Below are 27,582 nucleotides of genomic sequence, written 5' to 3'. Positions count from 1 at the left end.
AGGAATTAAACTAAATTAATTTGGCCACAATTGCCTTCTAATCTATCGGGAATTAAGACTTCTTTTATTTCCCTAGGCAGACTCTCAAACAATTGTAAATCTTTCCTTTTATCAAAAGATATTTTTGTTATGCAGTCTGATTCTTTTCTTTAGAAACATGCCTTAAAAGCCAATGACTTTCATGTTGAAAAATTTGTTGAATCCGCTTGATCAAAACTAAATTCAAGTCTCCCAATGGATTGTCTTGGGTAGCTTTAACCACTTGCAAATTATCAGATTGAATCATTACCTTTTCATAGCCTTGTTTTTTAAAGAACATCAGACCATCCAAAATACCTCATAATTAGGCATCAAATACCGAATGCTGCCCCAAATGTTAATCATATCCAAAAATCCAATCACCATTCCCATCACACACCACTCCCCTAGTAGCTCCAATTCCTAAGTCCAATTTAATAGTACCATCAATATTTAAAAGAACCCAATTACCTATCAATACCTGACTGGAGCTATCCTCATAAGTGTTCTTATAAATTGAGATGTACTACTTTACCCAGCTATAGGAGACTTTGATGATCTCAAAAGGGTTTCAAGGTATACTTTGAAAGGTGAAGAGTTTTATGTTGTTCCAAATGCACCAAACACAAGGAATCCCTCCTATAATAATCCTCATAAATTAGAGATAAATCACTCATATAAATGATATTTTTTAAAATAATAAATATATAATTTTAATGATATTATAACTAAATTAATTCAATTAACAATAAGATAAATTAATTTCGTGCAGTTTCACTAAGGCTTAGACTGCGGCATCCTTGCGTTTATTTTTGGGTTACTGATTTTTTAAAATAAAATTAAGCTCTCCTTACATTAAATTTCAGCTTTTAAAATGATTAATTCAATCAATTTGTAACCATCATTAACCAAATATTAACATTCCTACTAATGTAGCTGCTAACAGCTAATAGATTAGTGGGTTTTATACTCGTACCATGCTAGTAAAACTACAATGAGGAGGCCTTTATAGCAGACGCCATACTAGGCAAGCTGGTAGGGTGCGGGTCCTTAAAATGAATTTTTTTCATTTAATCTTTTTTAAATTTTAAATTAATAAATATAAAATTATATTTTAATTTTTTAAAAATATAAAAATTTAATTTAATTTTTTAAAATTATAAAGATATAGATTATTAAAATGATGAAATTATATTTTTACTATCGTAAAAATTTGATTTCACAACTACTTTATAGTTTTTATTTTGGATTGCATTTTACTTTTTTTTACTAAAAAATGGATAAATTAATCTATATACATTAGATTAAAAAGTAAATTGAATTTTATGTTAAAATTCTATCTATTTTTAATGTTAAAAACTAATACTTGTATGTCAGAATGAGATAATAGTAACACTCCGCTTGTAACTATTTGATTATTCTGTCAACTACAAAAGTTTTTAACAGTAAAAATAAATAAAAATTAAAAAAATAATAATAAATTTACTTTTTTGACCAACATAAAATTTTACAATTTTTAAACTTAATTGGATAAAAAACAACAATAAAAACTTAATTAATTTTTTTAAAATAATTACATTGAATTTTAAATAAATTTATTTAGGGTATGAGTAAAATTTCTAAATATAAACTAAGCTTTATCAAGGTCATTTTCTCTATAAAATTTAATTATAAAACTATAACTCAAGAATATTGTAAATAAGTGTTGAATTCATTTTATTTTTGTTAAATTACTCTATAGAAACATCTTATTATAAAATAAATAGAAAATAGTCATAAGTTTAAAAATAAAATTATAGATCAGATATTAATATTTTGAAATTAAAAAACGTAACTCATATTTTATTCATAAGAATCAATCTTGTAAAGTTGGGTCTTGACACACACATGAGATATGTATAAAACAAATACTAATTAATCTGCATTAATATAATAAGATTTGGTTATAGGCCTTAATAGTAGCCCTATCAGTATCACCGAGTCTCAATAATGTTAAAATACTAATGGGATGCAACGCTAAAGAAAAGGGGGTCAAGTGGTCAACCAAATGCGTGATGAGTTGGGCTGTAAGTAACCATGGTTTTTGAACGCTGCACCTGTTAGTTCACTTTCACTGATTTTTCTCCATAGTTGCCGCGTGTTTTGTGCTTGTTGGGACACAAATCCTTTTGATTTTGAATTGAAAAACAAAACCAGAAGCAAAGCCAAGGTTTTGGAAACCATAGGAATTTCTGGGAATCCTATTTCGAGAACCTTTTTGCTTCAAGAGGAGGATATTCCGTCTTAAGATCATGACTTATTTTCAAGGTCAAGGGACTTAATTTCATTAATTTATTCAAAATATTGACGAGATTACATCAATAATGGGTTAATTTCACCAACCCAAAAGAAGCACTAATTCTATTTATAAAAAGTTGAAAATATATTACCACACGTTGGTTATTAAATTAACCTAGCCCGATGGTATCATTTTGGGAATGAGTAACGCCCACGTCACCAAGTCATCCATCCTTAGAAATCTAGTATATTTTACCTGTCAGGTTTTGGATGATTGATGAAGCCATAAGTTATTACTGTATACAATAATAAGACACCTTTGGCACAGTTTAAGTTTACTATAGCATAAAATTATGTAAAACTTGATAACCATAGAATCATTATTTAAATTGAACACCTGAACGTTGATCACGGGAATAAGCAAGAAGGACAATTCATTTAGTTTAACATGATTCAGAGTCCACAGAAAAACGGTAGCATGGAGCACGTGGAGGCAACACGCGGCCACTTCCTACAGACGAAAGCTGTCGCAAGAGAAGCTACCAGCACATGAGTTGATTGAACAAGCTGCCAATGCCATTTGCCAATGGGAGCATTCTTGAACGGGAAACCCAGATTGATTCCAATGGGTTTTTTTCCTTTTTCCTATTATTATTATTATAAGAAAATTATAACCACGTATTCTAGAATCAAAACTCAAATTGGTAAGTAAATCCAAGTATATGAATAGTTAATACCCATAATAAATTTCGACATTAATAATTAGACATTGGAGGATGAAACATGAAGGAAGCAACTAGAAGAAAGCTGTAAAGAGGTTTCTGAAACAATGGGTGAGGGGTTAGCCAACCCTTGACGGCATTAGCTGTAAAGTATCTTGCTTTAGCAGCTATATATATAGAAGTGTCCTGTTACAGTTCCACGAGGCAATTAGAGGAAAGTGACCAATCCGGGAAGCATTGTTGGGAAACAAGAAACTCTGTAGTCTGTACTACTACATAAAAATAGTTCTACAGTAATAACATGTTGTCAATATCAATACTGACCAAAAACCGACTTAGTGGTGTTTGAATACGTATTCTCATGTCATAGTTCAAACGGCAACTACCATCCCTTGTTTCTCATGTCATAGTTCAAACGGCAACTTCCATCGTTTGTTTTCTTTCTCTCTGTCAATGTCGTGTAATAATAACATCATAATTTCATCATCCCCTTGAACGTTTAGGATTTATATTGAGATGCGAATCTTACACGTCTATATAGTGTTAAACTCATCTTTTAACTTAGAACTAATGACGTCGACAACTGAGGATCCAACCAAAAAAAAAAAGTAGATGATTGACAAAATAACAAAAGCATCAACCACACTTGCACTAGCTGATAAAGCAAGGGACCAAAAGAATTTATGATTAAAGACCTTGAAATCTTGATTCTCTTTTTCCTTATTTGTCAAAAAAGATAAATTATTCTATAACTATGTCAGATGGAGCCAGGGATTTTCCGGCCCTGATACCAACAATGCTTTTGTAAACACCTTTTTCATGATGCAGATATTCATCAACACTCATAAAGCGTGTATGATGAAAGAACACAGCTCGAAGGTGGCATTTCGGGGCTAAGGTGTTTGTATTGTGTAGATGTCTCAGGAACTCGCATGATGTGAAAGCTTTACAATCTGTACATCGTGTTCTGAAACCAGAACTATGTTCATACACTGGTTCACTTGAGAACTGGCTTCTGCCTTGTCCTGGTAAATTGTACGTCTCCATTAAGAACAGAGCTTATGAATTTCTCTACCTCTTCAATGGTCATGTCACCTGTAAATGCAACATGCTTTCCCTTCCGAGGTTTGTACGCCACCAGGATGTTATCTATCGATTTGAATCCAGACTTTTCAAATGCACCTAGAAATGATTGTTGCTTGGTAGCATCTAAAAGGACATAGGATAAAGCATCCCTAGAACCAGATGCTACATTCTGTCTCCTTGATAGAGATTTCTTAGAAACCTGAAAGTACATAATAACATGCAACAGACTCTTAGGCATTTCAGCAAGCAATCTCCAATGCAAACATTTAATACGGTTATATTAGTGGTATCTACATGATTCACCACCAACTAGCATGTTCATATTGCTATCTAAAAAGAGAAATAGAAAACCAATATCAAATTCCACTCAGTATTCTATACTTGAACAGGAGAATGTTAGTAGAAACTAAATTGTAAGGCCACAACATTCTTCTGGCACCTTTTGAGTTACTTCTCACCAATTGAAAGGGGAAAAGAAATCTGTTCTTTAGAAAGAGGAATTTTTCTCACCTTAGATAAAAGGGACTCCAGCTTATCCCTAGATTTGGATGATCGGAATCCACCGATAATGCAGACAGGAGTTTTATCCCCACAAAGACCATCAAAGTTCAATGCTGTCAACAAAGGCAACTGTCCCTCTGCGGAAGCTGTCTGTTCTTCACTAGTCCGAGATGAAGCTACCTTTCTATTCTTCTTCTCAAAACTATCAAGCAACACACTGAGATCTTTGATTGCAGATTTCAAATCCTTCACCGAAATACTGGATTTCAGGATGTGCTTCTCTCCATTGGACAGCCACCCAACTATAGCTGGAAGTGCATCAACACCTAACTTCTTCACAGCTGGATCAGAAACGTCATGAACCTACATAAATAACGAAAAAAGCCTGTACTGAGCAAGACATCAAGTAAACACTTCACTAAAATTTCTGAAGTTTGGGCTACTCGTTACCCTTTCCCATGCATAAAATTGAATAGATATGTTTCTAATTCAAATAAGATTTAAAAGCACCAAATTTCGCAGAGTTACAAGAAAAAAATTCAAAGTATTAAGATCTTGGGATCATACCTCTGCATCATAGAAAGTGAACCTTTTGTGATACAAGCCACTGAGAACACGCCAGATTACAGGTGTATTCTTTTTGGTAGAAAGAAGCATCACCCTTGGGTATCTTTCTACATTACTAGAAGACAAGTCAAAATGATTTAGGCTAATCCTTTTTGAAAACCTAGGTAAATGATCTTGACAAAATGTTTTGACATTCTTAGCCGTCAAATCACCATTGTATTCTTCAAGAGAACCCTTCTCACTTCCTTTGTATGAGTAAACAAACAACCTTGGAGACCTCTCTGGATGAACAGCAAGATCCTTACATAAAGACAACTCAGTTTCACAATTTATGCTCCCAACCTAACTAGGGACAAAAAGAAAAGTCAGTTAATGGAATCACTACTTAGCAAATTCGATTTACAGAAATATTCACAAGCGCAACGTTACCTTTATAGCTCCTGATAATAAACTGGCCACCTCCCCCATGATAGATTCATAATATTGTTTCCCCTGCAATGATTGTGTATAAGATAATAAAAGCCAAGTCATCCCTTGGTCAGTTATTTCTTTCCTGAAGGCCTCCGAATTTATTGCTCTGATGCTCTTAGATGAACTCCTAGATTGTGACTGGGACCTGCTCGAACTGCTGAAACTGCTGAAATCACCAAACTGACCCTGATCTTTCATACCACCCCCAAAGAACCCTGAGAAAATATCGTCAATATCAAAACCAAAGGAACTTGGTCCACCATGGCTACCAGATGAGCGTGATCCACCAGGGCCACCAAACGAAAATGAGAAACTCTGGGAACCTCCCTGCCCACCCATGTGCTGCCATCCACCTGGTCCTGATGTAAACCCACTTTGTCCAGGTCCACCGCCGGTGAAGAAAGTATATCCACCATGATCCCCGGGGTGCCCAGCATCAAATCCTGGGGCACCTTTGTCATCACCATACATATCATAATTTTTTCTCTTCTGCTCATCTGATAAAATGTCATATGCTGATCATACAAAAAAGATGAATCAGATTTCTTGATATAACAGACAAAAAACAGTACAATAATTCAAAGGTTCAATAACCAAATCCGTCCTTTTACTGATAAATTTAATAACTTCACATCTGTGTAATAAAACTCGGAGACCATGTAGATCAAGAACGTAATACTACTTCCTAATTCAGAGAAAGGGCAGGGGAAACACAGGAGGATAATAAGTAAGAAGTTTATAATACCGTTGTTGATCTCAGAAAACTTCTCTTGTGCACCTTTACTTTTGTTCTTGTCAGGGTGATATTGAAGAGAAAGCCTGGTAAAGTACAAATCATGCAAAATGATTAGGAAAAACAATTACAAACAAATGCATGTTTGTAGCGATTATATGATTGAATATGCATAAGCAAGCATGTTTAGAAGTATCAACACAAATCCTGGCATCAAATGACAAGAAATCTATATTGAGAAACGTAAAAACGAAAAAGGAAGAATACAACAGAAGGTAATGCTACAATTAAACATTTTTATTCAATAGAAGCAATGGTAATCACTGAAATGATGTACATTAATCATCAAGACATAGTGAAAGAATAAAGGACCAATTTATAACCTAGAAGACGAAGGAATGTATTAAATTTTCATAATAGATAACAAAATAAAAGTAAAACGTACTTGTGGAAAGCTTTCTGAATCTCTCTTTGACTCGCATTTTTGTCCACGCCAAGAACCTGCGGATCAAGTAGATTCGTTAGAAACATTTTTCACTTTCTTTTAATCAAAAGAGCTGAAGCTCACTTTTCATGACCTCAATGCTTCCACTATTCTTTAATATAAAATAAGTTGTTGGAATTTCAAGAATGCATATATTAGGTTTCACGGTATCCATATATAGCACTCTAAAAAAATTATCAAGGAACAAACAGAAATAGCAAAAAAGACGATTCTGTCGATTCATAAATCATAATGCCAGAAAATCTAAGCAAAAACTATAGTAAGAAGTGAATGCAAACAAATAGAGCAGAAATTAGAGGGGCTGAAAGTTCCTTTTCCTTACCTTGTAAGGATCAATGGTTTTGGCTTCACCGTATAAAACTAACAGCGTTGAAAAAAGCGCAAAAGAAAGTGGCGATCGAATTTTCATCTTCGCAAAAACGTGAAGCGCCGGCGGGAGGTTTTTTTTTTTTTTTTGAGATGCAAGATTTTTGAATCGGAATGTTGGTTATATGATATGAATCAACAAGGGAGGAGGAGTCGTGGAGTTGAAAAGGAGGAAAATGACGGTTGCATGATAAATAGTTTCGGGAGGATTGAAACGCAAAAACTTCCAGATGTTTCGGGCGGGGTCCTGATCCTTGAAGCCGATGGGTACACGTGGCGGATTCATGTGCTCCCACGCTCTCTGACCAATGAAATTTTAGAATGCCTTGGACCGCATAGGTGGAACGGACATGTATGCAACTTCTATATCCGTTCCGCTAAATTGTCATAAAATAAATTTAATTCAATTATTTATTTCACAATTATATGTTTCTTATATTCATTTTAGCAATTTACATTATTTTTTATAACGAACTATTATATTTTTAAATTTTAAATAGTTTTAAACTTCTTTCACAAAATTGTTCGATTAAGTATTAACGGGATTAACATCAACATTGTTATTATTGCAAGGGACATAGGTTCGAGCGTTCTTAAATACGTTTTATCCATCTCTCATTAAAAGTTCAGAGGAATTATGAGTAGTTATAGACATTATTTAATAAATTATTTTACAAATTTCTATTATATTTTAATCAATTTTAGGTTTAATATTAATATAAACATGATATTTATATTTAAAAAAAACATAATACGATTAATTGAATTTTAGTTTAGTTGGCATCGTCGCTCTAAGAACATACAAGAAGATGTGAATTCGAGCACACTTCAATATGTTTTATCTCTCAATTTAAGAGTTTAGAAATGTTATGGGTCGTGAAAGAAATTGTACAAAAAAGATGTAATATATCTATTTTATTTAAATTTATGATATTTTAGTTTAATAAAAGTTAAAATATGCTTCAAATCTTTATGTTCTTTGTACATTCATTTTTTTAAAATTTAATCCCTCCACTTTTTAAATTTTAAATTTTAAGTTAAGTTGTTAACATTGTTAAAATTCTTTTGTTAAATCTATTATGTGACATTTTGAAATAAAAAAAATTAAGTAGTAGTTATGTAAATAAACTTGAGTTGAACAAAAAAAATCGAATGACATTAAAATTACCTCAAATTGCACTTCTTGCAAGTTATTGTTCTATTAGTTGTCTGAACTAGAGTTGAGAGTTGGGAGTTGGGCAGTAGGATAGGGCAAGACATTTTTTCCAATGAGAGTAAAGCAAGAAGAAATATCAACACATATATTTGTTAATATAAATTGAATTCACTAATTTTATCTTTACATAGTTTTACTCAAAAAATGATTTTATTCAACAATTTACCTAAAACAAGTATCGGCATAAGCTTAGTCTACCCTTATATGATGGATAATTACAATCCCATATTCGAATATGTTAGGATCGTCCCGAATAAGCAACGAACAAGTAAAAAATAGTAGAAGAAATTGAGAAGATGAACACACAAATTTAACGTGGAAAAACCCCTCAAAAGAGGATAAAAAACCACGGGCAAATATAATTTTACTATAATGGCAAAAGAATGAAGAGTACAAAATATGGAGATAAAAACTAAACCCCGAAAACCCGAAAAACAAAGAACCCTCAAACGTAAACACAAAATTCTCTGAATGTGTTATGAGTTCTAATCTAATGGGTGTCTATTTTTTTCTAAGATTGTAAAGGAGCCTATTTATAGGCTAAATTAGTAAGTCAAATAAACTATACTAATAAATGCTAAATATATTATACTAATAAATACTAAATCTTCTAGAAAGAAAATATATTTTTGTTTAACTTGACTTGCAAGCAATCTCTTAGAATTTGGGTCACACAATTCTAACAATCTCCACCTTGACACAAATTCTTTCAATGCCATCTTTGCCAAAACCCGCCACGGGCCTATCTTGAACTATGCAGGGAATTAACTGAGTCGAATCTATGCTTAGAAGCTGGAAGACTTCTAGCCTTCGACTTGTGCACTGCCAAATCAAAACTAACCCGGGTCTGATTTTCACGAATACAGTGCCCTAACTTTTCAAAACCTGCATCCAAAAGAGAACCTCTCTTCAACGAAACGGTCATACCTTTTTCCCTCCTATGACCAAGTTGCCTCCGCTTCAAATGAGTTGACTTTGACTCCGTAACGGACGAGGGACATCCGATTTCACTGGTCACTGTAGAACCTTCCAGAATATAAAGACTGCCGGTTCTTTTACCTTTTAACAAAACGAGAGCTCCACGAGATACTTTAATGTCGCTCGACTCGATGTTGATTCTGCATCCTTTCAAGTCTAAAATACTCAATGAGATGAGATTCTTTCGTAAATCAGGTACATACCTGACATCTGAGAGTGTCCTAATCGTCCCATCGTGTATCCTAATTTTAACAGTATCAATACCGATTATTTTACTAGATGAATCGTTTCCCATGTGCACAACTCCACCTTCAACTGAACTGTATGTGGAGAACCATTCTCTATTGGGACACATGTGGAAAGAACATCCTGAATCTAGGATCCACTCAGACGTAAGCTTGGAGTTATCGCTCGTTGACACTAACAAGAAATCATCACCGCCTTCATCGACCAAATTAGCACCAGCTACATCTTCCTCATTACTCTCAGCAGCTCTTTTATTTCGCAGTTTATAACAATCTGCTTTGACGTGACCTAACTTTTTGCAATAGCGACACCTTTTGTCTCGTTTCTTTGATGCTACCAAAACGGAAGCTTGTCTATCTGCTTTGCTATTCAAATCAAACTCATTGTCGAGTTTGTCTCTACTCAACAAATGACCATTCACATCTTCGAACGAGAGTTTGTCTCTGCCATAAATCAGGGTCTCCCTGAAAGACTTGTATGAAGAGGGTAAAGCGCACAATAATAGCATAGCTTGATCTTCATCGTCAATATAAACCTCAACGTTCTTTAAATCATTTAAAAGAGTAATGAATTGACTGATGTGATCTTTAAGAAGCTCACATTCGTTCATGCGAAACGTAAATAGACGTTGTTTCAACACTAAACGGTTAGCCAGAGACTTAGTCGCATAAAGAGTTTCTAACCTTTTCCACAAGGCGAATGAGGTCTTCTCCATCAATACCTCCTGCAATACTGTATTCGCGAGGCACAACTGGATTGCAGACAAGGCCTTTTCATCAAGCTCTTCCCATTCTATTTGATTTAGATTCTCAGGCTTTTTCCCTGTAACAACCTTTTTCAAGCCATTTTGAACTAGAATTGCCATCATCCGAACTTGCCACAGATTGAAATTTGTCTCACCATCGAACTTCTCAATTTCAAACCTTGTTGCTGCCATCTCTGACCGGGCTGATCTATGAAAGTTAAACTAGCTCTGATACCACTTGTTAGGATCGTCCCGAATAAGCAACGAACAAGTAAAAAATAGTAGAAGAAATTGAGAAGATGAACACACAAATTTAACGTGGAAAAACCCCTCAAAAGAGGATAAAAAACCACGGGCAAAGATAATTTTACTATAATGGCAAAAGAATGAAGAGTACAAAAGATGGAGATAAAAACTAAACCCCGAAAACCCGAAAAACAAAGAACCCTCAAACGTAAACACAAAATTCTCTGAATGTGTTATGAGTTCTAATCTAATGGGTGTCTATTTTTTTCTAAGATTGTAAAGGAGCCTATTTATAGGCTAAATTAGTAAGTCAAATAAACTATACTAATAAATGCTAAATATATTATACTAATAAATACTAAATCTTCTAGAAAGAAAATATATTTTTGTTTAACTTGACTTGCAAGCAATCTCTTAGAATTTGGGTCACACAATTCTAACAGAATCCAAATTATTACAATCACTTCCCAAAAATCTCACAATAAAATTTATACAATTTTAATACTACCTATTTATTAAGTAATATTCAATGAAAAAGAAAACAGAAAAATAAAGAAAAATTAGTGAACTAAATTCTCTGATTTTTCTTATTACAAGTTTAATATTATTATTTGAGAAAACATCTTTTCGTTTATTACATCTTTTAAATTATATTATTGTTTTTATATTACGTACATTCTACGTGAATATATGTATTTATTTTTATTATTTATTAAAATATTTTTATCCCATATAATATATATAAGTAATTATTATTTTATTAAAATGAATATTATCTTTTATATATATATATATAAAAGCTGTTTAGGGAAGATTATTCACGTATGATTAAGATAATTCACGTACATACAAACATTGTATAAAAGTAAATATTATCTTATTTATATAAAAACTTAGCACCGGTAAATATGAAGTAATGACTCAAGTAGATAAGTTGATTTCACATACCAAATTTTTTTCAGTTCCATACATGAGCTATCATCTGAGTAAGGTTGACATGAATCAAACAAAATTGTGAGGGCCTAATAAGAACAACACTTTGTAAAATTATGGGAGATGTACTCACATTAATACTTGAAAATTAACAGAACAACAAAAAATATATTTAAAGGGTTAGATATTGACCATAACCAGCTCGTCACTCAGCTAGCTCCCTACTTTGTTAGTTCACCACTCTACCTGTTCATTTCTCGCTAACTCGCGGGATCTCAGTAAAGATAACTCTAAGGATATATGTCAAACCTAGAAAGGTAACGTGTTATTGTGCATGACACTTAATTATCTCCTAACATGTTCCATCATGAAATCGTGCCTTATAAATATAAAGATGACTACCATGGGAGATTAGAGGAAAAAACTCCCCGACACTTATTAATCTAAAATAATAAATGTAATTTAAAATGATATAAATTCTAATTCAATATTATTGGTGTAATTTTATCTTAAATTTATTTTTAAATTCGATTCAATGATATATTATCAATATTACTTTTAATGATACTGGGCCAATATGACTTCTAATTTTACGGTAAATTAGGAAAAAATTTATCACATTATTTTTCTTGTCATATTATATATATTATCTAGAGCTTATGCTTGAACAACACGTGGGTAGCCTCGTATGAAATGGTAACGTTATACTAATTTACATTAAACTATAATTACTTTTAAAATTAATTTAATAAATATAATAAAAATAAAAAGTGTTTCTATCCATTTAAAAGTTATTTCAAATTTATACTTTTATATATATATTACAAATTATCTTCATTTTATAAATTTTTATTACTACATTAATATAATAATGTGCCAAGTAATCTAAATAAATTTCGTCACTAATAAAATAAGATATAACTAATAATATGCTAAATAATCCGAACACAAATCATCCCACTTTCCTCAATCCAAACTAGGTCAGATTGCAACCTGCCATGAACTTAATATGTTTTCACATCACCCATGATAATAAGAACCACAAATTTTCATTGATCAAAATAAATAAATAAAAACTAAATTTCATACTTTGAAAAAAATAATTATTATATAACAATCCCTGCACTAAAAATATTTTTAAAAAATCGATTCCACAAATTTAAGATATAATTATCATACTTTAAATATTATAAAGTTGATCTCCACCGCCAGGTCATATTAAAATATTTTCAAAACGAACTAGGTTTTAAAAAGTCACATATAAATCAAAATTTATTTATGGCGACGAAAACAATAACATTTCATCTTCAGCTCAGGAAACCTAGTTAAAACCCATATATATGATATAATTAGACGAAGACATTCGAGTAAAAGCCCAATTCAATTAGGAAAAGGATCAATATCTGATGCACTAACATTTGACAAACAGATACAAAGTGAACAAAGTACCAAAATTGAAATGTAAAAAAAAAAAAAAGGTGGAGTAGAAGAATAGGAGTTTGTTTCTTAAGATGCAGCGGCATCAGTTTTTGATGCATCCATAGGCTCTGCATCAGCTTTATCACCCTCATTCTTCTTACCTGCAACACATGTACCACCTTGGGTTTACTACAGACCCCTAACAAAGAACATGTTTATCCTCTTATGATATTTACAACATACCTTTCTTCTTCTTCCCACCACCTTTTTTCTTCGTCTTCGTTCCCAAAGCTAACCATCCTTTGATTTCAGGATCATCTATTGTCTTGGTTGGCTGCAGCTCCTGCAGCGGATGCAATGTGATCCGGTCTGATCCATTAGGCATTAGCAACACCGTGAATTTTATATGAGCAACATAATCCCCTGCAGAATTACAGTCCAGATTGTGTAAGCTCATATTGACAACATTCTATCTCCTATCACTATTAAACTAGATTTCAGCCTTCATTTCTTACCAGGCTTCTCATGAAGAACAGGATATGGCTGCAACAGATCATGATTCACGCATTCGACTAAACCTAGACGAGCTCGTTTCTCTTCCAGAGCCCTGTAGATAGAAAATCCACATGAAGCATTAAACAGCAGAAGTAACCACCAGCACATATTCATAACAAATTCTTTTAACAATCACAGACCTGGCAGTGAATGGGAGAATAGGAAATTTCTGATTTATTTCACTGAAAATAAATCTAGATGTCTTCATCTTTAAATGATAATTCTTGTCAACTGCTCTCTTATAAATAGTGGTTTGCTTCTCATCCAAAAGTTTTGGCTGCAATTTCAGCACGTGGGAGTTTTAAGGACAAGATTAATTGACAAATGGGGACAGGAGAGATTAAAAAACAAGAAGAAAAATTTACCTTGCCTTCACCAGTTGAAGCAACTATATCTACTGCATAAACTTCATTCTCCTCAAACTCCGCATCATCAACTCTCGTATCTGGGTTGGAGACACTGAGTATGACTTTGTTTCCATCTATCACAAACTGCTTCAATTGATGGCTAAGAACACCTTCAACAATTTTGCAGTCATAAGCTGCAGCTACCTTCTGAATTGCATCTGTTACATCTTTATTCTGCCATTAAAACCATAATAACAGAAATTAAGTAAAATGGAGAATATCAAGTAAAGAAGTGAGGATAAGTTCTAAACAATATAATTTACAAGGGAAATTAGTAATTAATAATGCATTTATCTAAAAACCAGTCCACAATAGTCCATTCAAAAGGAGGAACATTAAAAATATTTCCCTATCAGAGTAACTATGACAAAAGCCTCACTTGGATGTTGCTCCATAGCTGTTAAACACTATTCATCACATAGGGAAAATAGGATCTGAGGAGATCTTGAAAAACCAACCTATGTTAAATAATTATAGACGAATGAAAAAGAAAACTATTGACCTCTTGTGAGTTGTCTTCCCACTGCAGCAGGAAGATTGGATGGTTCACATGGAGGGTAGAGAGTGAGGCACAAAAGGAACGGTCCCACATGAATTCTATCAGTGTGACTATGACTAAAAGATGCTACATTGGAACAAAATCCATAGCAGAGATTATCTTCATCATGTAGAGGTCATGAGAAAAGAGTTACCAATAGTCCAAAACCAGTCGCAACCAAAAAAGAAAATATTTGAAACAAATATAAATGAAGTAGGAAAGTATTACTCAATTGTATATCTCAACAGTTTAATAAAAACAGCCTTGAGGGTAACACCCACTTCATATTAGTGATAAATAAAAGGTTGGCCATCTAGGGAAATCAGCATAAACAAATAAAAGATGAACTACCCTAAGGCAGCCTAACATGACCAAACATAATATTGGCAACAAAGAAAAGTGGAGACCGACAAAAGATTGATCACCTCGGCAAAGTTGCCTAGCCTTCAAATTTTTATCCTACATCTCTCAATCACTTACATTAATTAAATCAAAGCCATAGTGAATTAAGAGATCAATGCCCCCTATCAGAGTAACTATGACAAAAAGCTTCATTTGAATGTAAATCCATAGCCAATAAAATATATTCATCATTTAGGGGATCAAATTCAAAAATCAAGAGTTGAAACTCAAAACAGTCTTCACATGTTTCAAAAACCAATCACAAATACAACCGAAATTCAGAAGTTTGGCTGAAGAATTATAAGATGGAAAAAACACAATAGCTAAAGAAAACACAAAAGAATAATATACAATGTCGCAACATAAAATGCAACACAATTACCTTCTTCCCAGGCCTAACAAGCCTCAATGCAACTTCTGCGGCGGTATTTGCAGCAGCAATAACATCAGCCTTCCTGTCATTGACTGGTCCTTCCTGGACAACATGGGTGTGCGCAACTACAGCAATAAACCCATCAATGTGGCAACCCATGTCACTGCATAAAGGGGGGAATAGCGTTAAACCCCAATAAAATATTCAAAAATGTTAAATTAGGAAAGGGGGGAGGGAACAGAAATAGTATATGAAGCTTACATCTTCACCATATCACCTTCTTGCAGCTCGGAGGTGTCACTAGCAAGTGGAGAGAAATGACAAACAATGTTATTAACAGAAAGACAAGTGGGGAAGGCAACACCTCTCTCAATCTTCCTCTTAGCATTCTTATACATATTGCCTGTTTGCCTTCACATTTCATAAACAGAGAACAATAATTCATAAATTACTAATTTCACCATCAATTCTAAAACATATGAAAACACTAAACCATCAGTAACTAGACACTTACTCTCTGATAAATGCATCACCCTTCTCGCAAATGTCAACAATCTTAGTTTTTGGTTTGCATTCTTTTACAACTAACTGCAAAGCCTCTGCATATTTCCAAACACTATCAAACATAAAAACAAAATAGAAAAAAAAAACAAAACAAGGCCAAAGAAGATACAATTAAATTCAAAAAATCAAAACCCGTTTCCAAATAAACTAAAAGTGAGAAAAGGAAGAGATGAAATTAACTGTTAACGATCTCAGCAGCACTCTTGTATTTAGTAACAACTTCAGGAGAGGTGAGATCCAACTCCTTTTCCTCTCGCTCGTCGTCCGACATCGTTTTCGACGCTTATAAACAAATAATCTGTTTAATTGCAGGAAGAAAAAAAAGAGGGAGAAATCAATATAAAAAAGCAATAGTACTAATGGAGATAAGCAAGAGATTGGATTGTAGTAGCTCACTGGTTGAAATTGGCGGCAGTGAGTGAATGAGCTAGGGTTTTGTAGAGGTGATTACTGAGAGTACAGAAGAAATGAAATCAGGGAAGGGTGGCTAGGGTTGCGGTCCTTACGCTTAACGGCAGCGTTTGCTTATATATTAGTTTCGTCTTTATATTACAATCACCACTGGGCCATCGGCCCGGCAGGGTGTTGTATGTTTTGTGGTAAAAAATCGTGGCAACTGTCTAAATACTCCTAATTATGTATTTCGATCACTTTGGCCCTCCCATTTTCAAACAAAAATTAAAAACGAACACGTAGCCCAGGATGCGGCAAGGTAATCATTACCGTGAATGTTCTGTTTTTCTATGCAAATTCTTTCCTTGCGTATTTTTTCTTTGGCATAATATAATAAAAAGTTATTATAAAATAATTTAATAATTAAATGAGTAAAAATAACATTATTTCTTAATTGAATATAAGTAATCACTTAAGCTTTCTAAAATTAACATTTACGTAAATCCTTAATCATTATTATGTTCATCACATGACACGCTAAGATTATATCACATGGAGATAAAAGACCAATGTAAAAGAAGTAAGTGATCTTATGTAAGAGTAAGGATATTAAGATGAGTTAGCGTCCTCTTAATATCATTGACCGATATACCATCCACCTGGCAAAAAAAAAATCGAAAATTTTCAATTTGATCTCAAAGAGTTTTTAACCTAATTATTGTTAATATGTTGTGTGACGCATTCCGTTCACTTTTTCTCTTTGTAGTTACGTGGAAGAATTTAGGATTGCGATCACCTTTAAAATTCTAAATTAGTTAAGATTTTTACATACAGTGAATTTGCTCCTCTTGCTCCACACTCCTTAATTCCTCCCTCAATCTCTCCCCTTCTCTGCAACTATTAATTAATGTGGTTTCGAAACTACCTTTTACGATACCACTGAAAATCGAGTTGTTATATAAAATTTATACCATATAAATTTTATAAAAATATATTACAAATTATCTAAAATTTTCATAACACTCCTTATAAATAATACCAAACATTTTCATATCATTCCATCAGCCACTAACACCATATAACTAATTATGTTTTAATTAGCTTAATCACCATCATACAGTAACACACATTCCGAAATGGTTTTAACCATTTTGGATATTTGGTTAATAGTAATTTAAAGCATTAAGCCTTTGGCCAATTAAAAATTTATAGTGATAAACTTTTACAATTTAGTCTTTATACTTTAATTTATCAATTAATAGGCAATTCTATCTAATTGCTCAAGCATTCTATATTTTTTAGGACGTTCTTGCATGGCCAGGTGTATTTGTGCGGTAGGTGTAAAAACTTTAAACCACCTTCGGTCGATAGGTCGATGTTGGTCATGTGGGGCGGAAGCTCATATGCCCTATCTCACGGATTTGGATTCGGAGCACTGTCTAAGCTATCATCATGAGACTCGCAAGGTTTTGGCTCTATTGGAATAGACTCTAGTTCAGAAAACAGTGCCACCCTTGAACCATCAAGTTCGCACTGTTGAATTGGCTCAGAGTCTAACTCCTCCACATCAACTGCATCTGTTGTCTCTTGCTCCTCACCTGCATCTTCTTTCCCGGTCGCATCTTATTCCTCATGCATATTATCCTCTTCTTTATCTATGCATTCATTGTCCCCTTTAAGCAAGGAGGTCGATATACCCTCATCGGTCTTCATTGAAAGAAGTAAGTCATCGATTCTTTTGTAACCCATGTGTCCTCCAAAATTTGTATTAGTTTGGTGTCCGGTGTACGTCGATGAACCCCCGGTATAAGTTATTTTGAGCCATGACATTGAGCCCACACTGAAGTTGAAAGATTAGGGTTATGCTCATACTCCTGTTGGTACTGGCTCCCGAAGTTTAGATTTGTGTTGAAGACTGACAAGTGTCTACCTATAGATGTTTTGGGGATGTCATAGTAGGAGCTTTGTAACAAGCTAGTAAACCCATTGCATAATCGTGTAGTAGGACTTTTTGCTTCAGCTCCGATTCCAACATTAGTCTCAATGGTGGCCGAAGATGGGCCAAATGCATCAACCTTGGAAAACTCAATGTATAACTCCATCACAGCATTTCGGCTTGAGACGTGTGATGATATGACAATCTCAAGCTGGAGCTTACCATTCACATCAAAATAGGTCATACTATAAGGGTAAATGAAAGCAAGATATCTACATTGCAACCTCGAAATTCTTCATTGGGTTAATCTGTAATGGCCTAAATTCAATGTTATCGAAACAGTAGTTTCGTAACCACAAATCCGATTTAAAGAGAAATTTATTTTAATATTTTTGCATGAATATTGATATGATAGGAAAATCGTATAAAAATATCGATAATTTTTTTTTACCGATTTAGTGGTTAGTTAGAAAAAAAATTATTGAGAAAATTGGGTAAAAACAAGGTATTGAGACCTCGATCTCGTAAAACTATATCAAAAATATTTTTATAAATATTTATGAAATGTTAGTAATGTGGTATTAAAATTTCGTTAGAAAATTTTTATGTTTGGGTAGTTTATTAATTAAAAAGAACTAAATTGAAAAGGGTGTAAAAGTTACTAGAATGATTAAATAGCTCAATTGTTAAATGAGGAGGGACATAAATTGAAAATAAGCCCAGAAAGAGATATTTTGGGTGGCAGAAGCTGAGAAAAATCAGGAGAATTGGTGAAATAAGGGACAATGGGAAAATAAAAAAATTTTACTAGAATAAAAAAGAGACAAATTGGAGTATCTAGAATTCTCTTCATATTCTCTTCATTATCATCAGCCAAAAACGTCCTAAGGGTTTATTCAAGCTGGTATTTTATAATTTTTGCACCAAGTGAGTTAATTCTTGCCTTTTTCTTATAATTTTGTGTTTTTAAGACTTTTATAAATTCATTAGTTTTTGATTTCATGGATGAAATTGAAAGTCACCATGGTTGAGTTCTGTAAATTTATGATGAAATAGCATGAAATTGAAGTTTTAATTTGTTTATGAGATGATTTTATTAGGTAATTTCAATAGAAATTAATTTTTAGGACCTAATAGTGAAAATGTTTGGAATTAAAGTCTGGTGCTGAAATTCTGATCCCCAAAGGTTATAAAGTAGTTTAAAGTGATAGAATAAAGTGTTAATTGAGAAAAATCAGTTTAATTGAGAGATTATCATTTATTGAAAACTTACGGGAAAAATAGTAATAAACATCTTGCACTAAAACAGTTTTGGACAGCAATAGTAGGCTAACTTTGAAAAATGACCATAAATTGTGGAAATCTAATTAGAGGATGAACAAAATATTGAATTAAAGCTTATTGAGCCTAGTTTCTCATAGAAGAAACAGTGTAAGAAATGAAATTGTAAATCATGAGATATAAAAACTTTTGTGATACAAGGTTAGAATGAATTCAAGTTCCCCTGTTCTGACTTTATAAAATCATAAAAAATTGGAGAAAAATAATTAGGGGTTAAAATTTACATGTTTAAATTATTAATTAGTCTATTTTTAATATAAACAAATGGAAACATCATCTAAATTTTGTACTAATAGATAATTAATTTTTAGCAATGAAAGGTCGAAGCTGTCAGACAGCAGAACAGGGGTAAGTTTGAAGATTTTACTGTTCTTATTGGCTGAACCAAAAATTCTGAAAATTTTATGGTAGAAAGGTATTTGAGTCTAGTTCTAGAAACATCAAGTGGTTTTTAATTTAGAATTCTGTACCTTGAGATATAAATAATTTAGTGACTACGAATCAAGTAGACAACTTTGAATGAACTATAAATAATAGTGGAATTGTAGAGAATGTTACATATGAAGATGAAATGTATTAAATTGATGATTAAATTTATTTATTTAGATCCAGAAAATTCAAATATGAAGCTAGATTGAGGAAAAGAAAAAGTTCGGGATTAGTAGAGTTTTGTATACGAACAAGTATCGAGGTAAGTTCGTGTAACTTGAATTATATTTTTAAATGCTTGAAATGTATGCTATTGATGTGAATATGATTTGAATTTTTATTGTATGAAATTTGATGAAATGTTGATATATTTGATAAAAAGGGGGAAGAAATCTCGGTTGAATGAAAGGAAAATTCAATGGATCTCTGAAAAGAAATTGGCGATAAAAAGGATCTAGCCCGGACGAGTTATCCTATCCTAATATAGCCCTCCCGAATAATATATGAAAAATGGATTTAGCTTGGACGGGTAATCCAAATTAGGGTCTGAATTTAGCATGAACTGGTAATTCAGATCCAAGCTCATTAGAGTAATTGTCGTTGCAGGCGATTTAGCTTGGACTGGTAATCCCGCTGTAAGGATGAGGTTTGCGGGAGTGTGCTCTCTGAAATGGAAATGTGCTGTAACGGCCCAATTTTTAGTGATATCGAAACAGTGATTCGAGATCACTAAATCCGAGGTGTGAGTTTAGATATTAGTAAGTAAATGCTAAGTGTGGTTTTAGAAATAATTTTTAATTAGTGAAATTATGAATTAAAAGAAATTGTAGATTAAATGAGATAAAAATGAGGTATCAAGACCTCAAATTCATAAACCGAGCCGTAAATATTTTTAGAAATATTTATGGAGTGTTAATAAGTTAGAATTAAAGTTTCGTCAAGAAATTCTAAGGTTTTGGTAGTCAATTGGGTAAAAAGAACTAAATTGAATTAAGTGCAAAATTATGAGATATGATTAAATAGCTCTAGTAATAATGAAAGGAGGACTAAATAGGCAATTAAACACCTATTATTGGGTTGGACGGCAGGTGTGTGCTGGAAAATAAAAACCAAGTGTGAACAAGGGGCAAAATTGGAATTTGGTAATTATTAAATTGTAAAAATCTAGAGTTTTCTTCAATTTTCTTCATCTTCTCTAGCAAAAACACCATTGAAGGGTTCTTTTAAGCTGGTCTCTCATATTTTTATTACATGTAAGCTCAATTCTTGATTATTACTTGTGATTTTTGTGATTTGAGACTTTTGCAACTAGGTCCTAATATCTAATTCAATAGTTTTTGCTTTTATGAATATTTTAGAAAGTTACCATGAGTAAGTGCTGAAATTTTATGATGATTTAACATGGAATTAAGGTTTTAATTTCATTATATGATGATTTTATGAAGAGATTTGCATAAAATTTTATTTTAGGACCTAATTGTGAAAGTTGATGGAATTAGGGTTTTGTGTTGAATCTTGGAATGTCAAAGGCTGTGAAGTAGTTTGTAGTGTTTAGATAAAATGATATTTGAAAGGAATTAGTTTAAATGATGAATGAATTGAGTAGGGACTAAATTGTAAAAAAATGTAAAAATTTAGGGTAATTGTGTAATTACGAAAACTTAAGGGCATAAATTGTGAAATAGAATGGAATTGAAATAGATGCTAATGAAGGAATGCTTTTATAATTATAGATCAAGAAAACCAAGTGAATCGAGGAAAGGAGAAAATTCAAGAATAGTCCCTAAATTTCTACGACTTTTGCAAATTAGCCCAGGTAAGTTCATATGGCAAAGTTCAATGTTTGATATGAAAATCTTATGATTGTTAAAGCATTTTATTGTAGATGAATATTATCAAATTGTATTAACTAATGAATAATGTGTAACTAATAGAACAAATTAGTTGGAACAATGGTTTGAGTGCTTTCATTTTATGACCTTAATGAATTGACAGAAAAGATGTGATATATACTTCCGTATAAGACCATAGCCGGGCTATGGCATCGGTACAATGTGATTTGCATTCCCGTATAAGACCATAGCTGGGCTATGGCATCGGTGTGATGTGATAATGTGATTTTGTATAAGACCATATCTGGAATATGACATCAGTATGATATGTGATCTATGTAAGACCATGACAGGGCTATGGCTTCGGTGTGTGATGTGTGACAATGTGAAAGTCCATATTTTACTATGGTAATGTGATAATGAAGCACTCAATTCCATTATTGTTCCCTAATTTGACAATGGAAATAAATAAGAAATGGGCCCAAAGGAATTAAGTTCGTGAATTGCATCAAGAAAATTATTCAAACGAGTTTATTAATGAAGTTGTGATTTGCAGGATGAATTAGATAAACTAATAAATATATGATTGTGTACATTATTTGGTAAGATTTGTGAATTTATGCTTATGAGCTTACTAAGCTTCTATAAGCTTACTTGTGTATGTGATTTGTTTTGTAGATTGATTTACATGCATACGGAGGATCGGATCTACACCAAGGGTCACACTATCCAAATTTACTCCGGTTGATTTTGTTAAATAACTTTTTGGTTTATATGGCATGTATAGGATTTGATTTAGTAATGTAATTATATGAATAATTAAGTAATGTTTTGTGATTGGAAAATGAAATATACATGTTTTGGCTTGAAATAATTGTTTGGTATAAAATTTTTAGGTATAAATGTTATATAATATGGCGTGTGAAAATTACCTCTAAAAGGGGTGGCAAATTGGCTTAAATCAAGCCTACATGGTGCCACGCGGTCAGGGGACATGAGCATGCCTTATGGCCGTGTAAGAAACTCAGTAACCTCCTAAATATTACACGGCCTTGACACACGGGCGTGTCATTTGGCCGTGGGCTTAAGTTAGTAGCTAGCTATGTATCACACGGCTGCAGCATACAGGCATGTTCCAGGCCACACAGGCTTGTCCCAAGCCACACGGGCGTGTGCCCCTATCTTCAAGGAAAATTTTCCAAAGTTCCCGATTCAAATCACTTCTAAAATATATATAGGGTCCCGTAGGCCCATATTAAGGACTTTAAGATGAAATTTGATAAGAATCGATCTAAAATGTAAAGTTTATGACTCGGTTTTGTATAAATGTTAGTGTATAAGTCCGGTAATGTTTCGTAGCCCTATTCCGGTGACGGCTTGGAGTTAGAGGTGTTACATGTGCGCACATGTATATGAATTGACGGACCCAGAATTGTACCCTACAAATGTACCTCTGAAAATCCATCGAAATTTTGAGAAATTCAACGGGATTAATATGGGAAATAATAAGGGTAATAGAAAACATGGAATTGATGAGCTCATCAATTATTAATCTTTGTATTGAACTTATATGATGCTATTTGATTAATGTTTTGGTTGAGTTTGTGTATGATAGGTAAATGGTAAATTGAATGGATGTACGAATATTTATTGTATTGAATTGAAAATATTAGGTAAGTATAATTCTTGTTACATGAGCTTACTAAGCACAAAGTGCTTACCCTGTTTCCTTTTCCCCTATTTTATAGTGTTAAGAGCTCGAAGGTCGGATTCAGTCGGAGACACATTACACTATCAACCTCAAGATTTCGGTATATAAAGAAACTTTATTTTGGAAATCAATGGCATGTATAAGCCAATAAAGTAAATGTTAATGTGAAATGATTGTAAAGTCAGCCATTGGTATGACTAACAAATCTCGGTTTTGGTATGTGATGAGGTTATCCTATAAATATGCATGAATCTATCTTGAAAATATGTTGAATTGGATTGGTTGATGTGGATTGGTCTCGGTTTAAAATTCCAGGGAAGGTTAGATATTTATAAAGGGGTTTATTGAGTTAAAAAAAATTAATTCATAAACTCCGGTAATGCCTCGTACCCTATTTTAGCAACGAATACGGGTATAGGGTGTTACATAATCCTCCAACTTTCCTCCTGATTCTAGTCTGTAACTTACACAATTGAATGGTACGATTGAACACAAATTCCACGAACTATGCTCTTACAAATACCACCCCGACCACTATATTACAACTTTGACCATCGAATAAATAACATATTTCACTTGTCGATTCATTTCAATATCAGTCACGAATTGGATTAATAATACCAAAAAAATTAAAGGGTTGTTGAGAAAAGTACACACGTCTCCCACAACTTAAAATTTTAATTTTTTTGTATTAATTTGTTGCATGTCTAAGTTATGAAAATTACGTCCCTTTAATAGGAAAATAAGCCAGCAAGAGAGGAAATACGTGCTTTGAAATCCGTTTATGAATGCACGTATTTTTCGAACAATGATGATGAAATGCGAAGTATTATTTGAAAATGCATTTCTGAAGTTATATAATTTCATCAAAACAATTTTCCCAATAATATTCGGCGCCTTAAAAGATGCATCAATTATTCAAAATTATTTTTTAAGGCAACTTCTTTTAACGTACTTTTGAAGAAAAAAGGTTAGAGAAAGCACGCCCAATTGGTCCAATTTTTTAGTCGTTTTTAAGCACGTTTTCAATATATTTTTTGAAGACGCTAGTCTTGCAGCCCTTTTTCGACAGCAGAAATTTCTACTTTACAATTCAGCCCTTCCTCCACGCCTATAAAAGGGGTATTCCAGTCCTTGTTTCATCGTCCCTCAAACATATTCTCCCACAGCCTCTCCATCCCTCTTCTATAAAACACTTCTGGTGTTAAAAATTGTTGTCGATAAATTTTTTTTTTGATGTTCAATGTATTATTGAATCATTGGTGATGCGATATTGCTCTGAGTTGCACACATTTCATATATTATGCCGAGATGGGACCATTACCTCAGAAGCCTATCCTGGAGAGGTCAAGTTTCGAGGTGATTTTACTTTGTACGGTCACATGTGGTAGTATACGTGAAGATCTCAATCAATAACCATTATGTGATTATGGATCGAGGTATAACGGGGGAGCTAGTTAACAATTGTTACGCAACCACAAGCTCAAACTTTTCGGATACCCGAAAATGTTGCCTTATAAATAAGATATAAAAGTTTGAGGGAATAATCATAGGGAAAAACAACGGGTCTTTTCGCTACAGTCGGCGTAATTTTTTTCTCAATTTCTAGGCAGTCGATACCTTTAACCTTTCTTTTTATTCGAAGGTCGACATCGTCGTAGACGTAGGAAAACTCTCAGGCCCGAGCAGCTATTTCGGTGGGGTAAAGATGATGCTCCTTTCGGACTGATAGTGGTTGTTGTTATTAAACAACACATTAATAACTACAACTGCTACCGTTGACCCAAGTTTGACCTTTACTTCTTCCGAAACATCTACTCTCTCCTTGAGAGTCCTCTTGTGTCCACCTCGATGTCAACATTCATATAAGAATGAAAGGTTAAAGATATCGGGTGCGTGGAAATAGAAAAAAAATACGTTGATTACATCAGAAATCCCTTTGTTTTTCCTTATAATTATGACCTCAATCTTATGTATAGTATATATAAGGCATCATTTGCAGGATATTAAAAAAGCTTGAACTCGTGACTGCGTAACGACCATTAACTGGCCTCCGGTTATATTAGAACATGTGACCATATCACGGCCGCCGACTGGGACCTCCACTTAGACTTCGACTCCTGATCTTGTCAAGCACAATCACCTCGAAACTAGATTTCCCCAAAATGGGTTTCTGAAGTTATAGTTCTATCCACCATGACATAGGGAATGTATGTGTTGTGATGTGCGTTATTACATCCCGAACCCTCAAAACTACCTTTGAAATTCTTCAGTTTCAATCGAAAACCCTAAACTCTATTAAAAAAACCCCAAAGCCCTAAACCTAAAAATATTAAAAACCCTAACCCTAAGAGAGAGAAACAAAAAGTCCGTCCAATCTCTCTCAAAAAATGACATATTTCCCTAAATTAAAGAAAAAAGGCTTATAAGGCTAATTTTTTTTTAAAAAAAAACCTAGTATATATGGCTAATTTAGCTTATATTTTTTTGTTCATTTTTAAATATATAAAATATAAATTTTAAATATTTTTAAGCAATAAATGTTAATTATTTATAAAATTTAATTCAAATTTATAAATTATGTTTTAAATATTAAAATACAATCAACAAAAAATTAAATATTTAATAGTATATATTTAAAATAAATTTCAATAGAAAATAATATATAAAATACTTTATAATGGTTAAAATCATCTCTTATTTTTAAAAGAGCTTTTGCTTTAGGAAAAAATATTTTTACTTTTATATTAAAAGCACCTCTAATTCTAAAAGTTCTCTGTTTAGTATTATTTGTTACTCCAAACATATTTTTGATACCAAAAACAAAAATCGGTGAAGGAGGGTTGGCAATGTGTACAAAGACCAAAGAGGCTCATATAACGGGCCCATTTTCCGGCCTACAGATCTGTATTCGATGCTGTCCGATCTAGCTATTCTTCCGGCGGGCTTTTAGCCATAAGGTCCGTAACCTTCAAATGGTGTGAAGAAGGCTTTCCTCAAACACTCAACATGTTTTCGTTCCCGAAAGATCTGAGAAACCAAATAAATTATTTACTAGTAAGTAATAGTACTAGGTGCTTAAATCTACGAGCATTGGACTCGTGTCAAACGACTTTGAATCCAAAATACATTTTTGAAGGACTAAGCACCTGCGTGTCATTGCCATATGGCTTCATTGCTCCTCCTTCGCCGCGTTTATTCGATTACGTGTCCTGCCTTCCTTGATCGGCACCCTTGCTCATCCTTCATACCTTGCCTTTATATAAAGCACCAACTCTACGTTTTGTATGCACAATTACGTGAATTCACCTGGTGTAAGCTTGTCTCAGTAGTTTCCAAGTTGTTTTTACGAAAGAAGCAAAAGTAACCCCGAGAAGAGTGAAAGTGGCCATGGCATCGCAACAGGAAAGACAGGAACTTGACGCCAGGGCAAGGCAGGGAGAGACGGTTATTCCCGGTGGAACTGGTGGCAAGAGTCTCGAAGCTCAAGAGCACCTTGCAGAAGGTGACCCGCACCACCTGATGTCTGATTTGTTGTTTTGTATTCGTTATTCAATGCCTGCATTTATATGATACTGACCTATTAGTTTGGCGCTTTGATCGAATGGTGTTTTAGGGAGGAGCCGTGGAGGTCAGACAAGGAAGGAGCAACTGGGGAGAGAAGGGTACCAGGAGCTGGGAAGCAAAGGAGGTCAGACAAGAAAGGAGCAGATAGGGACTGAAGGGTACCAGGAAATGGGGCGAAAAGGTGGACTGAGTACGATGGACAAGTCGGGAGTAGAGCGTGCAGCTGAGGAAGGAATCGACATTGACGAGTCCAAATACAGAACTTGATGCAATAGCCCCTTAAGTGCTTGCTGGCACTGTGTTTTGCGTAAGTCGAGAGTCTTGGTAGTTTTGTGTAACTCTAGGTTGACCAAGTGTTAAGATCGTATCTTTTTCTGTAACCCCCCTGCATGTTTAGGTAGTTACTAATGGAGTGGCATGGCATATGAGAGGTTTTCAGTTTGCAAGGTGCCTCTCTTCTTTCTGTATGCTTTTTGACTATGGAATGAAATGTGTTTTTGGTTGA

The 27,582-nt window shown here is 33.5% G+C and overlaps 3 protein-coding genes across 4 annotated transcripts; 1 reads left to right on the top strand and 2 right to left on the bottom strand.

The window, feature by feature from the left end:
• Window positions 1-3,676: 3,676 nt before the first annotated feature.
• On the bottom strand, window positions 3,677-7,690 carry LOC107937081 (dnaJ protein ERDJ3A). Its single transcript, XM_016869893.2, has 7 exons — window positions 7,203-7,690; window positions 6,821-6,876; window positions 6,388-6,461; window positions 5,601-6,157; window positions 5,172-5,513; window positions 4,614-4,967; window positions 3,677-4,302 (listed from the first exon to the last, which is right to left on the bottom strand). Exons 1-7 carry the CDS (start codon window positions 7,287-7,289, stop codon window positions 4,015-4,017), a joined length of 1,758 nt encoding a protein of 585 aa, XP_016725382.2. The 5' UTR covers window positions 7,290-7,690; the 3' UTR covers window positions 3,677-4,014.
• A 5,282-nt stretch (window positions 7,691-12,972) lies between these two features.
• On the bottom strand, window positions 12,973-16,491 carry LOC107937079 (ERBB-3 BINDING PROTEIN 1). 2 transcript variants are annotated; one of them, XM_016869888.2, is made up of 10 exons: window positions 16,265-16,491; window positions 16,049-16,166; window positions 15,819-15,903; window positions 15,566-15,715; window positions 15,314-15,467; window positions 13,950-14,165; window positions 13,725-13,861; window positions 13,545-13,636; window positions 13,273-13,452; window positions 12,973-13,190 (listed from the first exon to the last, which is right to left on the bottom strand). In XM_016869888.2, the coding sequence occupies exons 2-10, from the start codon at window positions 16,137-16,139 to the stop codon at window positions 13,117-13,119; spliced, it is 1,179 nt and encodes a 392-aa protein (XP_016725377.1). In that variant the 5' UTR covers window positions 16,140-16,166; window positions 16,265-16,491; the 3' UTR covers window positions 12,973-13,116. The 2 variants fall into 2 exon arrangements, with proteins under 2 accessions (XP_016725377.1, XP_016725378.1); XM_016869889.2 differs by lacking the exon at window positions 16,265-16,491 and having other exon boundaries at window positions 15,819-15,920.
• Window positions 16,492-26,817: 10,326 nt separating this feature from the next.
• On the top strand, window positions 26,818-27,582 carry LOC107937048 (protein SLE1). Its single transcript, XM_016869857.2, has 2 exons — window positions 26,818-27,015; window positions 27,127-27,582. Exons 1-2 carry the CDS (start codon window positions 26,901-26,903, stop codon window positions 27,342-27,344), a joined length of 333 nt encoding a protein of 110 aa, XP_016725346.1. The 5' UTR covers window positions 26,818-26,900; the 3' UTR covers window positions 27,345-27,582.

The sequence above is a fragment of the Gossypium hirsutum genome, chromosome A09 (assembly GCF_007990345.1).
Source record: "Gossypium hirsutum isolate 1008001.06 chromosome A09, Gossypium_hirsutum_v2.1, whole genome shotgun sequence".
NCBI lineage: Eukaryota > Viridiplantae > Streptophyta > Magnoliopsida > Malvales > Malvaceae > Gossypium > Gossypium hirsutum.
The sequence above is the reverse complement of the archived record's forward strand: the minus strand, read 5'-3'. Positions and strand labels throughout refer to the sequence as shown.